Here is an 18,497-nt window from a genome sequence, read left to right on the forward strand (position 1 = left end):
GGTAATAAATGCAGGTTCGTGGAATAAAGTTGAAAGAATCATTGAAGAACGCAGAACGTGCAGCTTTGAAGGCCATATAGACACAATGGTTGACCGAATCTATCACAAATCAAAAAAACATCAATGAAAGAAAACGAAACAAAACCTAACAGGGAACTAATGTTTTTTTTTTCTTTTGGATTATCGGTATTAAGACAGCGTGGATTAATTTGACCACTTACAACCATCCACGTGTATTTTCCTATTTCTTTTTCTGTCCTCAAACTAGGGAACCAATTCATAGCTATTACTTTAAAATCTTAATCAATTTCAAGTTATATCATATGGCAAACAAACTAACTATTAACTTTACATTAAAAATATTATTAGTGAAATGAATTAACTTTACCTTAAAAATAACTTGCATAGTTAAATTGTACATTATCGTGTGTATGAATACTTATTATTGTATTTTATTGTTATTTTTTAGAATCATGAAAATTAGTGTATGAAATATTTGGAATATTATCATAATGCATTGGTATATATCACATTTATTTATAAAGATAACAATTAATATTTTGTCTCGGTCACTTTCCAAACTTTTAAAAATTATATTTTCGGCCATAAATATATTATAAGAAATAGGGTAAATGTAATATATTGATGGAAGGGCACAAGTGCCATAAGCCACACAACAGATGCATGCAATATTTCACTAGAAACTATATGAAATGAAATACAGAAGAAAAACCATCTTATCTATCTTATCTTATCTTTTAATAATTACTGAATGACTTGTTTAATTTACATTAGCAATGTAGTAGCTTATGAAATGATCCCCTTACTAAATCAAGAATATTATTAACCATTTTTTAAAATCATTTTTTAACCTCTAAATTCTGGAGGGTAGATTCAGGTGCGACCATGGTCATTACACAAGAGTGTGGTGGCGGATCCTGATCGGCAGACCTTTAGGGAAGTCAACAAAAGGGTAAGCAAAAGGTTGATCTGAACCCACCAATTCCCATTCGTAGTTCAAGACCAAATGATGAATAAAAATGGCCATTTCAAGCTTGGCTAGTTCTGAACCAGTGCATAGTCGCGGTCCGCCTCCAAATGGCATGAAGTTATTGGTTATCGTCGCACTCGATGGCAATCCATTCATTTGCTGCATCCACCATAAGACGTTAAGTAGGAATATTAGAACTTGAACTAATTAAGCTATAACATAATTTAAGAACAAGGGGATAGGTATGAAACGAAGTTAAGAGAGTCGCTTTCTCCTAAAGTTCATTTATTATTGGTCATTTGATTTGACCACATTTTAATGAAAATTTGACAACAAAAAGAACAGATGAGAACAATTAAGAGGATCTCCAAATGGCAAAAAAGGGACCAATCTATATATACATCATTCCTAACCTACATAAACCTCAAAGAATTAATAGCAATTGAAACATGGAGTAGTTTGAAAAGAAAAACTGTGATGGTTGAATATCATAAACTAAACAAGCCATGTTATCGTCAATCAATCCCGAACACAGGCTTCACCCAGGGGCATTGGGAAAGGATGAAGATGTGAAGAAATGAAGAAAAAAGGCATTTTGGATTGAGGAAAGTTGAAGTGGTAGTTTTTGAAAAGGGGAAGGCATGGGAGGGAACTAGAAAATACATGGGGATGGGGAGGGACCAAGTTGTGCATAAATCCAGTAGAGAAAAAGGCACCAGTGCACGTGCAAGGGAGTGTCCCACCATCCACATGGGGCTCTAATCATCTCGACCCAATAGGCCTGATCATATCTCCTCGGCCCCCCCCCCCCCCCCCCCCCCCTCCCCCTCAAACTTATAATAATGTTATTCCTTTCCATTCTCTTCCTTACAAACTCAATTTCTATTTTACCCATGTCCACATAAGAATTCAAATCGACTATGAACAGTAACAACCAAGCTCAACACTAACTAAAATGTACTCATAGGCCATTTGATTTAAATCTTTATATCCACATTTGTTATTCTAAAAAGAAAATCAACACACACATATAGCTCAACTAATTAATTAAGGCTAATTTTAAATTTTGACCAAGACATTTTGTTAAACTATTTATATAAGAAAACTTCTTATAGATTGTATATTATTTTACCATTGCTTAAATACAAGAAAGTGACAGAGATATTAGCATACCTTCATATGGGTATGTGTATGTTATTAGTTGTAGCGAGTTTTAGAAATTGGTATGAAATTCCAAAAAAATATTGGCTGTACCTATACCTACTACATTGTGCCTTATTCTCTTATAATCATCTAAATGCAACGTCTCGAAATTTCTTTTTTTTTTTTTCTATAGAAAAAAACATTGTATATGAATCGGCGACAAACCTACAAACCCTACCATGCCCTCCCCTTTAGGGATCACTTGTTTTGTCACATCATGTTCTACTCCCAAATTTTTATTTATCATTGTGTTACAATAAATTGTATCATATCTTTAGGAAATGTCTAAATCTAAATTTAATATTTCTAAAGTAAACATATAAACATATCATAAGCCGTCTTTCTCTAAATGCAACATGCAAGGTAATATATTATTATGAAATAAATTATTGAAATTAGAATGATATAAAGGAACAAATTAATGACACGGGAATATCTAGAAAATAATAGGCACATGAAATTAGCACATAAGTCCTTTATAATATTTTATTTATTTAAACATTTGACCATATAAAATTATAATTAAGAAAAAGCGAAGGGAGGAACAGAGCACAAACCTGCCACCTCCATGGATTAAAGTTGTGAGGTTGGTCAAAAACTGAAGGATCCAAATGCGCTGCAGATATCACAGGCAGCACTTTCCATCCACGTGGAATGAAATAACCTTTTGTTTTTTTTTACAGTTCCAAGAAAAAAAAAAGGTTATAATATTTATTTATATCAATAGAATTTGCCGGTAATTTCCCGGTAGCCAAACGCCTTTCAAAAAAAAAAAAAAAAAAAAAAAAAAAAATCTTACCTCTGTACCGTACATCCTTCAGTGCCTTTCTGTGAAGAAATCTCACCACGTTTCCAAGCCGAAGCGTCTCGTTAATCACCTAAACCAACCCAACAATTTACACCAAAATTTAATTTCAATACGCAGCAATAAACAGAACTTGAAATTTTTCTTTGAATGATTAATTACACATTGCGTGAATTCCATTTTCTTGTAATCTTCCCAATCCAATTCCGTCTTTCCCAATCGCTTATTGCCTCTGGCGATCTCCAGGTGTTCTTCCTGTGTTTTGAATTCCGAGAGATCAGAGAAGACGAAAAAACAGGGGAAATCGGTGATGGAAGTCTTTTTTGGTGACTTACCGTCAACTGTTGGACGGTGGCTGGGCTGCCGGAGAGGAAGAAGATGGCCAAAGCTATGGAGACCGACGATGTCTCGTGGCCGGCGAAGAGTAGGCTAAGAATCAAGTCGAGGATTTGCTCCGTCGAGAGATTTGAGTGATTCAATGCCCAGCCGAGTAGATCGTCTTCCTCGAAATCTCCGCCCTCGGCTTCTATTTTCAACCTCCGTTCCTCCATTTTCCGCTCGATGAACTTCAAGATCGTCGACCGAGACTGTTGAAAACCGAAAATCAAAATCTCTCTGTAAAAACTAAGAAGAATCGTCAAAAACCGCCATGCAATTGCGAAATCAGTGTTTTCAATTACCTTCAAAGCTCTTCTGTACGGCGTTCCTGGTAGATTCAGTGGCGGAGAAATCACTCCTTTCATGAAAGTAACATACTCCTTCTTCAACATCTCCGTCTCCAACTTCCACGGATCCAAACTCATGATGTGTTTCGCCATCAAATTGAAAGTGAACTGCAACACTTAATCGATTCTCCAATTTCATGATCGAAAAGAAAAACGAGCAAACAAACTAACCGAATCAAAATCCGTTATCCGTACCCTTTTGGCTTCGTCCTGCGCCAAAAACGTTGAGGAATCTTTCCAAGAACGAAGGACGAGCAGAGTCTGGTTCTCAACCTCCTTCAAGAGATGAGTCTTAAGCCTACTCTGGCTCAGAAAGTTGAGCGATATCATTCTCATATCCCGGTGCATGTCGCCGACCGTAACCAGCATCGACCATTTCCCAAGGATCCCGCCGATGCTCCTCGGGTAGCTACATTCAAACAGCCGTCCTTCGTTCTGCAGTATGTACCGGTTCAGTCCAGCATCAGCCGACACCACCGTCGGCTCTCCGAACAGGTTCGACTTATACACTTTACCATATCTGCATGTCAAAGAATCTCCAAAACAACCAAATGAGAAGATGGTTAAAAACAGAGACTAGTCCAGGGTTTAATTTGGGGGTTCTTACCTGGTGATGTGATTCTTCATGAAATCTCCGATGGTGATGGCGGAGTATGGGCGGAGATACCCGACGGTCTCACCGAGAAACGGCCATCCCATGTTCCCGGGAGGAAGATCGACGGCATTTCTCTTCCTCCGAAGCAGAATCAGGAAGAGGAAGAGAGCCAAAAGAGATGGGAGAAAACAGAGTATGAGCAGTGGATGAAACATGGTGATAAGTTCTGCTTTCTCTCCTCACTATACTGCTAATGGTTTTGGTTGGTACTTCCCTCTTTCTCTCTGCACAAAAAATTGAATCAGAGATATGGTTGAGAGAATCGAGGAAGAAGGACGCTGGAGAAAGGGATTGGAATTAGAATGTTAGAAACAAACACATGGGTTTTCCTCAGTGGGGGGAAAATGGAAATATATGAGAATTCTTTGGGAACCCGACGAGCTCCCTTTTATAAGCTTCTCCCAGTCCGATCATTTATTTTATTTTATTTTATTTTATTTTATTTTATTTTATTTTATTTTTCTCCCATTTCTTAACGCGCATGCAGCCAAACATTCTAATGCTCAATGGATTATACTTGGCTATTGCATCCTCTTTATTTGGACTTACTTAATGCCCTCATCGGTCACTCTGAGTAAACAATTAACCACACCTTCCAATTGATAACTTCAAATTATACTTAAATCTTAACATCATTAATCAAACATTTATATTTTTAGTCCAATACTCGTCCTAGAATTCACAATTTTGCAATATAGACGAGCAATATTCTATTTTTACACTAAAAGAATTTAACTACTCTAAGTTACTAAAAATTGATTATTAAAAAAATTAGTGCTAAAGTTCGAATATATTATATATACCGGTTGAGTACACCTCTATATTTATTAAGTAAATCCATTATAATTTGTACCTTAGTTTTATTTTAGCTCACCTTAATTATTTCATTATTATTATGAATTACTTTTGTGACATGACACATATAATCATGACTAATAACCCAAAAAGCATGCATGCATGTTGCAACCATGATCATTAAATTCACAAACCAAGTTTTTTTTCCATTTAAAAAAAACCCCACCTTTTTAATTTATTTTAATTTTATTAAATTGAACCCTAAAATTCAATGTTTTTTAGTTTAACCTTAAATAACTGCATTCATTTCCTTTACAACATAACTCCCTATAAATAAAAAAATAAAAATAAAAAATCGCGAGAGTAATATTGGGTCCATAATTCAGATTAGGATTTAGCTCATTTCCTATGACATAATCATATTATTTACTTATCTTGAGCTGCCCTTTAAACTGAAAACTATCTCCACAGACCAATATATATCCTTTTAACATATTGCAACTTCACGTACATGTTTTTTAGGAAATGACGTGGTCATGTCGCATGAATGTAGAGGCCATCAGATATCGAATTCAAATTTCAAATCATAATCTACATATTCGATTGAGACATTACAAGGTACAACTCTTATGGACAATTTACAAAAATTTAAGTTGTGTCATTTATCGACATGAAAGCATACCAATTGACAAGAAAGATTAAGATACATTTTCGTTTCAAATTTGTTTATTACATGCAACATTTTATTGCTCTATCCAATGGACCAAGACAAGTCATAACCAGGGAAATAATACTAAAATGCAAAACTTAGGGATATCTATTGTTTAGCTCTTCATTAATAATAGTCTTCATAATTGTTCTATTTCTCTACAACTTGCTAACCAATAAGGAAGCAAATTTTTATTTTCAGATAAAATAAATAACAATCATTATCAAATGGGACTAAAATCATTATCAAATTAGGCCAATAATCATTAAATTTTTCCAATACAAGTTTATCAATTATGTCCAAACATTTTTCGTACAATATATATTAATGACCAATAATTCAAATAAATAATTAAAAAAAAAATAGTAGACCCCAATTTAATTTTCTAAATATATTCCATTTACAATATAGTCTGAATTGAAAATTGGTACATAATACCAATCAGGCACTATATTGCACTGTTGCTGATGGATTGTATATAGAAACAAGGATTTGTATTCCTTTACCCATCTATTTTATCTACATATTTTCCTAATCATTGAAAATAATGACAAACCCGAGAGAATCTAAAAGGAAAATGAGCCGACTTCAACTTTACCATCAATTATAAATCTGTTTAGTTCGAATTTGTATTCCTTATTTAAATTGTGTTTTTTTAAACAAAAAATCGAAATAAACAACTTTATAATCGACCAGGCATGAATGATTGAATGGTACTTTCCCACCGATAATAAAAGTGTTGTTAATATGGAGAAATTGAGGCCGACCTCCCTAATTATTATTCTATTAGTCATCATAATAGAGTTCTTAGAGTGTTTAAATGTTCAAACTTGTTCTATGGTCAGCGCACAAGAAGCTCTTAATCCTTCAAACACTTAATGATCGGTTAGACACAAATAAATAAAAACTTCGTTAAACACTTTATAAAGTTACGATTTAATTAACACATCACGTAGGTACCACCCTTATAATTTATTATATTAATATTAAAACCTTTTTGAACTAAAATAAAACATATATTATCCTTAAAACCCTACCTTATTTTTTCTCTCTCCTTCGGACCAACCTGTACAGTTGGGAACGGAATTGGTTTAAGTATTTAACAAAAATAAACAAAATAATCTGTAAAATTAAAAAATAATAATTAAAATAAACAAAGAACAATGATGATTGAAGCCAACAGTAATGGCAACAGTGCTTCAATGGACCAAGCAATCTAATAATTACCCACTTCCATTGCCTTTTCTTTTATCGCTTTCCATATTTACCTTTTAATTTATACATTAATTTTGTCTCAATAAATAATATTTTTTCAATACACAAACTTTAAAAAGATTTTAAATACTCTTTCAATTTATTATTTATTTATCATGTAAGCATCCTTTTAAAATAATAATAATACATTTATAGTTTGCGCTTAAATTTTATTTTAATCTCTTCATTTTTTGTAGTCATGAAATTGTATTAAGGTGCTTTTATCGAGTGTAAAATGTATGCTTAAATTTTGTAAATAGGGACCAAATGATTTCTTTTTATACGTACCCGGACTAAAACAAAAAATTTAATTTGGTTAAAAATAAGATAAGTTTTTTAGATGAAAATAGATATTTTAAAAGTAAGATCAAAATGAATTAGAGGAAAAAATTAGAATTATAATTGATAAATAAAAAAAATAAAGGTATTATAAAAAAAGAATTAAAGATGATAAAAAAAAAATTAAGAATTATTAATTTAGAGGAAATAATATTTAAAGGTGTTGATTATAAGAGTGGTGAGGGTGCGGCCACGGCCACGGGCAGTCCATAGACGGTCGATAAAGTGGTTCATCAGTTTACTTCCGCCGATACAAACTGTTTGATTAAATGCGTCACAGAAATGAAGCCTTTTGGACATTCATTTCATGTCCACGTGCGTGCATCATTACCGGTCGCGTGTAAACTTGGCCTCCCACTTATTGTTTGCTTTTCTCTCTCTTTTTTTTTTTTTTTTTTTTTTTTTACCCTTTTTACCATGTAGTACGGAACGATGGTTTTTGTGTATTTTTTACTATTCAAACTTTCACTTCTTTCCAAATTTTACTGTCCTTGAAACTCTTTTGTTTTATACAAAAATTAAACACGCTTATTTATAATATAAAGTTTTGATTTATTTATAATATGATATGAAAGAAGGAAATAAAACGTCGGTGGAGGTGGATGGGAAAAGTAGTGGAACAAAAAAAGATATAAAAGAAGGAAAGCTTTTTAAGAAAATAAAAATAAAAATAAAAATAAAAATGTGGATTGAGAAAGAGGGGGCAATGGCAAAAAGGAGTGAAGGAGAAAGGGGAGGCGCCCGTGCGGGTGCAGAGGGAGTACTCGGCGTGGGGGATAGCGCCACATTCCTTACCCACACGTGTGCTGTGGCCTTCCTTTTTTTCCTTTTTCTTTTTCCAAAAATACAACATTAATGCTTATTTTTTATGACTGGGTCGTGGTAAAAAAAATAAATAATAACATATATATATATATAGAGAGAGAGAGAGAGGAGAATTTAAGTGTGGGGCAATGAATGGGCAACCCAACCTAACGAACCAACCACTATGCCTTTTGGTCTGCTATGGTACAATCCCTTTACAGCCCCTTTTGATAAGACTCCTTCCCCCTCCTAAATCTCCCTCTCCCCTATTCTTTCTAGGTTTATTTTTTTTAGTTATTTTATTTTTATTATCGCCTGATGTAATCTAGTTTCATTTATATACTTTGATATCATATACCATTTATCAAGATTCTAAATTCGAAGTGGCCACATGTATGTCCGGTATTCTCCTGCATAGTTGTCACACAATATACCCTATGATGAAAGAAGTATTAATTTTATCTAATTTTTCATTTTACTAAAATTCATAGATATCGAAGAAAATCATTCCGTGTTATTAAAAGAGAAAACAGAGATTTTATTTATAAAAAATATTACATTTTAAAAAGAAAGAAGACGAAAATAAAGTATTTCTCACAAACTGTCAAATAAACCATCACTTATCTTTAACTGAGACAGAGAAAATCTGGTGGATTTTTCAACTTTTGCTTTTATTTGATTGCAGGTTGTCTTGTCTTCACAAAAATAACCTATGATCTTTTCTTTTTTTATTATTATTTTTTTAAAATTATCATCATTTAATATCTTCATCTGTATTTTGGTGGGAATGATGCATATAAAAGAAGATAAATATTAGAGTAAAAATTTAAACCTATATTTTACTCTGAAGTAATTTGCATTGGAAAGTTGAAAATTTAAAAATTATCATTATTGTAGAGAGATTAAAACATTATTTTAAAATTTAATCAACCAAAATGGATATTTCTTAAAATATCTTTACTAAATGACATTTAAATGGATTTTTATTTATCTTTTCCATGTGATTTGAGGTTTACAGTAATTTGACCGAGAGAAAATAAATTGTGTTAAAATAAAATCAACCCTTTTGTTTTTGTTGGGTTCCAATTAATTGATTCCTATCTTTATAAGAAATAATTGGTTAATTTGTGTTATTATTCTAATTATTATTATTATTAAATAATTAGATTATAATTATCCTTATTAAATTAATCTAGAAGTCTATAAGACACCTGAAAACAAAATTTTTAAAATAAGATGTAAAAAAATTATGAGAATACATAAACATTGGTAGGATTACTAAATTCAATAATTATTAATAAATGAAAATATTTTAATTTTATTTAGGCCAAGTTAGTTCCTTAGCTTAGCCCATGAAGTGGAACCCGTGACATTCACACGTAATAACGTAATAGAAGCTTCGAATTGGAAGAAAACATAAAAACAAGAAAAAGAAGAGCAAGAGCAAGACCAGCAGCGCCCTGACTGCCCTGCCTGCGAGTCGTCTTCGACCTCCTGTATCATCAGCAGCCGTATGGCGCATCTTTTCATAAAAGTTAAAACAACACAAAGCCCTAAAATCCCGACACCTTTCACCGCACGAGCGTTCCTTTTTTTTCGTCGTCAACAAAAACCAGCCTTGTCCTTTACTCTGCTTTGCTTCGCTTTCCGTCGACGTTCTCGGGGTTGCCCAGTGACCACAACCTGTTCGACAAAATGCTTAAACGAAGACCACACTCTACAAATCACAATCATTGCTCACGCGTGGCCATTCCTTTACCCTCCAAACAATTCCGGCTTCCCTCTGTCTTTATTGCTGCCTGTCCCAATCTTTGACCACTTGAAGAGGAAATTAATGTAAAATGGAATGAGACGGGAGTATTATTCCTAACTTACTTTATATACAATAAAACTATATATATTAAAACATAAATTATAAAATAAATGTTCCTATAAAAAACGGTTATATATATAGTAAAACTATATTGTGTAGGCTTCCGTCAATATTTTCTTTGCATTTTCTCTGTCCTGTTATTTGTGTTCATTTAAGTCGAGTGGTATAAGAGGTAGGTGAGATTCACCATGATTTGTGAGATTCATCAATTTCGATTTTAGATTGAAGATTAGTTGTATCAAAAAGATATTCACGAACTTCTGTTGGGGCGAAGCCGGATACTATGACCACAAAACAATGGAAGTTCAAGGATCCACAAATCCTAGGGTTGATCCGGTTGATGCTATCTAGAAACATGACCTTCAATATCATTAATGAGAAAACAACGTTAAATCTGTTAAAGACGTTATCAAATATGTATGAAAAAACGTCGACTTTGAACAAGGTATATTTGATGTGGAGATTGCTCAATCTACAAATGGTTGAATGTAGATCTGTTACGGGTCATGAAAATGAATTGAATATGATTGTAAGTCAACTAAGTTCGAAGATGAAATAAAAGCATTGAGTTGATGTCATGTTTACCCGAGTCGTGGGATACTGTTGTTACTGCGATCAGCCGTTCCCAAGGATCTGAAAAACTGAAGTTTGATGAAATACAAAATGTAGTTCTCAGCAAAAGTATTCACAAACGAGAATTTAGGGTTTTATCAGGCAATGGTTTCCATGTTGATCGAAGGGGAATTAGTAAATCAAAAGGTCGATCAAAATCAAAAAGTCGAAAAAGTTATATACTGTCAAAATCATTGTTATGTTATGGAGTTTGCTGCTAAAACTATATCAGGTAGATGACATATAGAGTAAATAATCGTAAATAATAAATATTATTTACCGTAGATAGTTCTTGTATTCTCTCTTATTATACATACCTGAAGTCATCTATATAAACTTTTAAATTAATATTCTTTTTGTGGGGAGCCCATTAATCTGAATATAAACTAAAGGGGTAAGAGGCATTAGTTTTAATTGGTTCTTAAATTGGAAGACTTGGACGTGTGTTACATAGTTCAAATTCAAACAAATGTTGAACAATACACGGGGTTGGTAATTAATTAAAGTCCCCTCCCTTTGTCTTTTGTGTTTAAATTCGTCGATGCTGTTGTGTTGCTTCCAAAACCCAATCTCCAACGTGTTTCTGTATTATTTGCATATTCCTTTTTTTTTTCTCCCTCTCTCCATCACTCTCTTGATTAATCAAGCCTTTTATTTGAATTCTCCACCTTCTTTCTTCTTTGTCTTCTTCTACTTTGTATGTCGGTTTTATAATTGGAAAGCCAGTGGATTACTCCGACAAAACAAACCTTGTTTACTTTATTATAGACTTACAACTATACTCCTACCAATAACATAATTTTTTCGAATTATTTGGATTCATATTCGATAATTAATCATAAAATGATTTTTCTTTCAAAATTAAAATTGAGTTGCGTTTGGGTTGCGTATGATCTAATTTATTATAATATTAATTTTTTAATTAACGAATTTATAAATAAAAATTTAAATAATTTATGGTCTAATCTTTTACAAATTAGAAATGGATAGAAACACAATTTTGAAAAGATAAAGCTTAGTTATTATTAGATATTCAAAAGAAATAATAGTTGTGGATATTTATTCTAGATGAATTAAAAAGTCATAAAAATACGAATATATATTTTTAAAAATATTCCAAAGTTTGGGATCATAATAGAATAAAACAAAATTGATTTCAACTTTTTTTTATTTATAATTATGTTGGGTCATTTTCGATCATCATTCAAAGCAATATAAAATTGTTACTTTACTACAAATTAATTTATTAATTTATTTTGTTATCATGATTTTTTTTTTTTTTTTGAAAGATTTTAATGCTTTTAATAATGGTTCGTAATAAATGCTCTTATCAATTAATCATAGATTGGTCTTATATTCAACTTCAACCATGCAATTATCTAATTCTTGTTAAAACATCAATTCCTTCAATCATCAACCAAAAACGTTGAGATTTATTAAATAGTTTACAACTTGAAGCTTAAGATAATCGATTAACTAAATTTAAATGTCACACTATATATTATATTAAATATCAACTCGTTTTCTTTTAAAAAAAGATTATAAATATATTTGAAGAGAATAAATAAAGAAACTTTTAAGAGCGTTTATGTGTATAATGGTGGGGAAGAAAGTGTTTGCTTTCGGCGAGAGTATAAGAAATTAATGAAACAAAGGGACCCCATTTCCAAACCCCAGCATTTAACACAACTGTGTTTTGCTTAATTACAATAATTAAATACTTGATTAGTGGGAACTCAAACATGCATTTCCCAAATATTTCGGTCTTTTATTTATCAAATCATGATTACATGCCTTTTTATTAATTGTAAAAAAATAATTCAAATGACTTTAAGTCGATAACAAATCAACACTCTCGAGACCAACTTAACGATTTCTATTATGTGTGGAAAACAATAACTTTAAGTTGTTCATACAAATCGATTGATCGAGCATCGGTTCAGTTAGTTTTTGTCAATGACGAACCAACGATCGCTGTCTTAAGAGGCGTTGGGATCCTGGTTGTGGGGGGAATCGTTTGAAAATAAAGAACAGCTCCATGTGGTGGTGGTGGGCAAGAAGATGAAGAAACCATAGGGATAGAAAGCAGAGATGAGTGCATGATCCATGTGGGTCACCTTTTTGGGCCATGAGCCTTGAAGGTGCGGCCCAAGGTCTACGGCTCATTTATTTCTTGTAAAAGCCCATTTCTGTAGTAGGCCCATTCCACCTATGATAGGCACCAAACCTCTTAGTTGGCTCCGTCTTATATCTTAACCAAACGATCTTTGTTGGATGATAGAAGTCCCATATCGGCTAATTAGGGAATGATCATGGATTTATGAGTGAGGAATACTAACTCCATTCGTATGAGGGCCTTTTGGAGAAGCCTAAAGTAAATTCATGAGAGCTTATGCTCAAAGTGGACCATATCATGCCATCATAGAGAGTCTAACCATCTTTATTGATCTTTTTAACTTTCTTCTATTTTTATTTTCCAAACATTTATTAATTTTCAATATCTTATAAATAATTATTTTAGTTTTTATGGTTATATATTTACCTAATATTTATGGACTCAATAATATTATTGACAACAGACGTAGTAAAACACTAATATCGGAATATTCAAATAAATTATTAGTTAATTTCGGCTTACGGAGGCGTAATCAGTGATAGTTACCGGTGTCTTCTCTCACGCTCGCCTTCACCAGAGTTTGAGACTCGTTTCCCGGGAAAAACAAACCCCAATCCAAACCCCCCCATTTCCGCCTTCCGGCGAGCTTTAACTGGGGCGGAACCGCTGTCTTTCTTCCATCTTATTCGCACACCCGATTGCAAAGGATTGAACAGAAGTGCTGAAGCAAGATGTGGAGATGTGTTTCTCGTGGCCTTCGCGCTTCTTCCTCTTCGATTTCCAGGAAATCGTCCCCCAATGATCACCTCAGATCTCACATTTCTAGATTCTTCTCCGTCGATTCGGTGTGAATTTTCATCTTATGTCTTTACTACTGAATACGAGCTGTCTTAATTATGTTTAGTATTGGATCATTGATTATGCTAATTGTAGCTAGCTGTTTCGAACTTATTTCCTACGGCTGCGGTATTGGTGTAAAACTTCTCGGAAGATGATGACTGTTTATAGGATTTATTAAATACTAAATTATATATTCTCTGTCTCATGGCAGGCGGCAGGTCGCTCCTCATACACTGTGGTTGATCACACATACGATGCGGTTATGGTAGGAGCGGGTGGTGCAGGGCTTGGAGCTGCTAGAGGACTGTCAGAGCATGGATTAATAATGCTTGCATTACTAAGCTTTTCCCAACTCGTTCTCACACGGTTGCCACTCAGGTACGGGGATTTCCCACTTATTGTAATCCTGTCCGTTATGTCTATCACCAGCTATTACTTACCATCTGGGAAAATATTCTGTTTTTTTTTTTTTTTTTTTTTTTTTTTTTTTTTTTTTTGTTGCAAACTCAGGTTTAATCTTCATATTGCTGACTTGGGTGGTTTTAAGACTCTGGTGCCACGCTACATGTCGATTTTTTTTGGTTTTCACTACAGGAAAATACAAAAATTTCGCCATCGAAGTTCGACTGATACATTTTAGGTGATTGCTTCTTTTGCTGATGTCCAAAACTCCAACCCAAGCCCTGATCCCTCCAAAATCACTGATGATGCCCAACTATGCTATTATTTACCAACAGGATTTTACTTTCTCTCATCTTCCGGTTTGGCATCTTGTTTTGGGTCACAATCCAGCCTTACAGTCGCTCCCTACATCTGAACCCCTCCTCTCCAACTAAGTAGAATATAGATACTTGGCTGAGGGCCATGGACCTTTGCATTGTCTCCATTCATACACCAAGAGGGGAAGTAGAGGGGATAATCGAAGCTTTATGATCTTCCTCTCTTGGCATGTAAGAGGACGAGAAACCTTGTAGAAACAATATTTAGTCGAAGGCTCATTCTCTAAGCCAACCCGAATACTGTCATTGTACAAGAAACTGAACTCAATGAAGTTGACAGACTTACTTTCAAGTTTCTTTGGAGTTCTCAACGCAATAATTGCGGTACCACGGATGGATCTCATCCTTTGCAACTATCCTTCATGATTGAAGAAGTGATAAAAAGTTATTTCTATTCCCCCCTCAACAAGTGTGACACCCGAGTAAAGGAGGAGTACATGAATGAATTGAGACCACATCTGAATGGGAAAGATTATGAAGATAGGATGACTAAAAAAGGTTTAAAAAAATTGAAAGTCACTAACTATACCAACAAGGTGTACCTTCCTTTTCAATGGTTCAATTACAGGAACTTCATAGTTAAGCGTGTTTTACTTTGAGTAATTTTATATTGGGTGATCTCTTGATAATTTTCCTAGGATGCATATGAGTGAGGACTAAACATGTCGGAAGGACTCCCGTTGGTCTGTGTAGATAGTCTTCAATCTTAGAAGCGAGTAATAAGTAATGGATTCTATATCAAATTTTCTTGCTAATGAATATGTTGTCGTCAAACTTTCGGTTGCTTCACACTTAGATCCCTCTTTTCTGATCTCATTGATAAAGGAGCTGATGCTTGGTGTTCAGGTCTTTACTTTATTCACCACCAAGGGTGCTTTTAGAATCTTTCGTGTACATCATCAAATCAAGCGCAAGTATATATTATAAGAGCAAGCAAAAAAATTTTACACGGTGCATGTGCTTTCATAAACTGGATATATACCTGTCCACATGATCAACATTGGCCACAATGTTTTTCTTTTTCTTCATTTTCTTAATTTTTTTTTCCTCTCCATTACATATCTGTGTACCAATAATATTCACGTGTTGCTTACTTTATTCAGTCATAATTTGAATTAGATTTTGACTTGAATATGTTACTTAATGTGAAACTCAATTGGTTTATAGGGAGGTATAAATGCTGCACTGGGAAACATGACTGAGGATGATTGGAGGTGGCACATGTACGACACTGTCAAGGGGAGTGATTGGTTAGGTATACATTTAGAACTTCGGATAAATTGAAAATCTTGTCATGAAATGCAATGCTGACGTTGTCATTAGAAAGAAGCACTAGAAAACAAATCATAAATGCTTGTGGCTCGTACTTTGGCAATACAAAGTCAGTAACAAGATTGTATATATGGTGCATTTATATGTGCATAAGTTTTATACATTTTCTGATCCTAAATGATTTAGAACTTTGCAGGTGTGCAAAACAGATCTATTCTTTATAGAATTTATACTGTCACTATTTGTACAATAAAATCCTGGATCTGTTTGGGTTTCATGTTCTATAGGTGATCAGGATGCCATTCAATACATGTCTAGAGAATGGGTTTTGATGCACTCTGTATTCCCATCCCATCTGGTTCATAGGCTCCTCTAAGTATCGGATCCATTTTAAATTATTCTTAGATAGGTTATCACTGTGATATTTGTATTCCAGGTAGCTGTCAGGGAGTGATAGCTTTAAATATGGAGGACGGTACAGTACATCGGTTCCGAGCTGCATCAACAATTTTGGCTACTGGGGTACTGAATGCCATGATGATTATTATCAGATTCATGTGAACTGATAATTTGTGTAAATATAAATCTCTCTCTATATGCATTTTACAGGGTTATGGCAGAGCATATTTCTCTCCAACCTCTGCTCATACATGCACTGGAGAGGGCAATTCAATGGTTGCACATGCCGGTAGTTCATTTTTTTTTATATATATATATATATTTTTGCTACTTTTCTTTCCTTTGCTTGCGCAGGACTTGGAGTTTGTGCAGTTTCATCCAACGGGAATATATGGTGCTGGGTGCCTTATTACTGAAGGTCTGCACCATAATTTTGTATCTATTATTTTATTGGTTTGTTTTCTTCTCACTCTTCGTGGACTTAACACTAACTTAAATGCAATTCTTTTGTTCTGTATAAATTAGGATCTCGTGGTGAAGGTGGCATTCTTAGGAACAGTGAAGGTGAGCGCTTTATGGAACGATATGTGCTCCAACAGCAAAGGATCTTGCATCAAGGGACGTTGTCTCAAGATCCATGACTATGGAAATTCAAGAGGGTCGTGGCATAGGTATGAAGCTTTTATCCCATCTAGAATCAAATAAATGCATCCATGTACATGTGCTATCTCTCAGCTGATAAGGCACGGTCAAATTGATGCAGGACATCAGGAACAAAATAAAACTATTCTGGAGAAATATATATTGATTTTTACTTTTTCCTTATTTAACATCTTTCTTTGGTTACTTAATTGATAGCTCTTAACAGGACCATTGAAGGACCACATGTATCTTCACTTAAATCACTTGCCCCCAGATGTACTGAAGGAGAGACTCCCGGGTATCTCAGAAACTGCTGCCATATTTGCTGGCGTTGATGTTACCGAAGAGCCCATTCCTGTCTTACCTACAGTGCATTACAATATGGGTGGAATTCCCACGAATTATCGTGGACAGGTATGCATGAAAATGCAATCCAATTATATTTCATTTTTTTCAATTTTTTTCCTCAATGAAAGTATGGTTTTTTCATCAAAAATGAAAATGTATAAATTTTTTGTGTCTGTAGAATTCGGAATGTCTCATCTTTTCTCTTCTTACTATCTTCATGTGTAAATTTTTTGATTGTCAGGTAGTTACAATCAAGGGCAATGATCCAGATGCTAATAGGCTTGGCGCAAATTTTTTGTGCTTCAGTTCATGGTGCTAATAGGCTTGGTGCAAATTCGCTTTTGGACATTGTTGTCTTTGGACGAGCTTGTGCAAATAGGGTAGCAGAGATCAGTAGTCCAGGCAAGATGCTTAATTTTTAACTCGAAAAAGGAAGGATGAACCCACAACCCAATCCAACCAATAATTATAAGAAAGAAAAATTCAGTTACGTCAAAAAATTCTATCTGGGCAATTTGCAGGCGCAAGGCAAAATCCGTTGGAAAAAGATGCTGGTGAGAAGACAATTGCCTAGACAAACTAAGGAACTCAAATGGTTCACTGCCCACCTCGAAGATTCGGTTAAACATGCAATGAATTATGCAAAACAATGCTGCTGTTTTCCGAACACAGGAGACCTTGGAAGAAGGTATTAGCCAAACTGAAAAGAGACTTAGATTAAAACTTCTAATCTATCTTCAACTCTGCCTCAATTTTTTTTTTCACCTCTTTTATTGTCTTCTGCTTCTTTAGGGTGCAAATTAATTGACAAGGCATGGGAGAGTTTCCATGATGTGAAGGTCAAGGACAGGACTTTAATATGGTAATAGGATCATGGTGTTTCTCTATCTTTTCTTTCTTCGTTTGTTTTAAATGTTATTATAATTATAAAGTTTTATGTACTGAATTCTTTCAAGGATTGATTTAAGATCTTTATTCCTATTACATGAACTCTGATTCCATAGAGACAATTGAATTGGAAAATCTTTTGATAAATGCCTGCATTACCATGCACTCTGCGGAAGCCAGGAAAGAGAGCAGAGGAGCACATGCTCGTGAAGATTTCACAGTTAGTTTTATTTTCTTCTATTGATAGTAACACTTTCCTCCAACTTTATTTCTGTAACTTTGTTATACTCTGCTTATGCAGAAAAGAGATGATGAGAACTGGATGAAGCTCACGTTGGAGTAACTCTGGTGTCTGACACTGTAAAAGAACAAGATTGACCTGTTTTTAATTAATAAGACGCTTCTTATTCTTGGTCTGTCACCTTTTCACGTCTTTGGGCTCTCGGCC

At 34.0% G+C, this 18,497-nt stretch overlaps 1 protein-coding gene and 1 pseudogene across 2 annotated transcripts; one reads left to right on the forward strand and one right to left on the reverse strand.

Moving 5' to 3' along the window:
• Positions 1 to 573: 573 nt before the first annotated feature.
• Positions 574 to 4,743, reverse strand: DWF4 (Cytochrome P450 superfamily protein). Its single transcript, XM_023693747.2, has 8 exons — positions 4,332 to 4,743; positions 3,920 to 4,244; positions 3,680 to 3,832; positions 3,335 to 3,586; positions 3,162 to 3,254; positions 2,994 to 3,072; positions 2,752 to 2,858; positions 574 to 1,150 (listed from the first exon to the last, which is right to left on the reverse strand). The coding sequence occupies exons 1-8, from the start codon at positions 4,532 to 4,534 to the stop codon at positions 914 to 916; spliced, it is 1,449 nt and encodes a 482-aa protein (XP_023549515.1). The 5' UTR covers positions 4,535 to 4,743; the 3' UTR covers positions 574 to 913.
• An 8,617-nt stretch (positions 4,744 to 13,360) lies between these two features.
• On the forward strand, positions 13,361 to 18,269 carry LOC111777297 (succinate dehydrogenase [ubiquinone] flavoprotein subunit 1, mitochondrial-like; annotated as a pseudogene). Its single transcript, XR_015422534.1, has 11 exons — positions 13,361 to 13,726; positions 13,933 to 14,099; positions 15,668 to 15,755; positions 16,060 to 16,130; positions 16,178 to 16,294; positions 16,382 to 16,589; positions 16,697 to 16,842; positions 17,040 to 17,227; positions 17,403 to 17,563; positions 17,683 to 17,849; positions 17,954 to 18,269. The product of XR_015422534.1 is annotated as a succinate dehydrogenase [ubiquinone] flavoprotein subunit 1, mitochondrial-like (transcript).
• Positions 18,270 to 18,497: the final 228 nt, after the last annotated feature.

Source organism: Cucurbita pepo, chromosome 1, assembly GCF_057944985.1.
Source record: "Cucurbita pepo subsp. pepo isolate OVF chromosome 1, ASM5794498v1, whole genome shotgun sequence".
NCBI lineage: Eukaryota > Viridiplantae > Streptophyta > Magnoliopsida > Cucurbitales > Cucurbitaceae > Cucurbita > Cucurbita pepo.

Bases quoted from the DNA above. Each gene is read 5' to 3' on its own strand.
- DWF4 (XM_023693747.2), bottom strand. From the start codon at position 4,534: ATGTTTCATCCACTGCTCATACTCTGTTTTCTCCCATCTCTTTTGGCT. The intron at 2,859-2,993 runs GTAAGATTTTTT...AAAAAACAAAAG, and splicing joins GAAGGATGTACGGTACAGAG to GTTATTTCATTCCACGTGGA. The intron at 1,151-2,751 runs GTTTGTGCTCTG...TGGTGGATGCAG, and splicing joins TTAATCCATGGAGGTGGCAG to CAAATGAATGGATTGCCATC.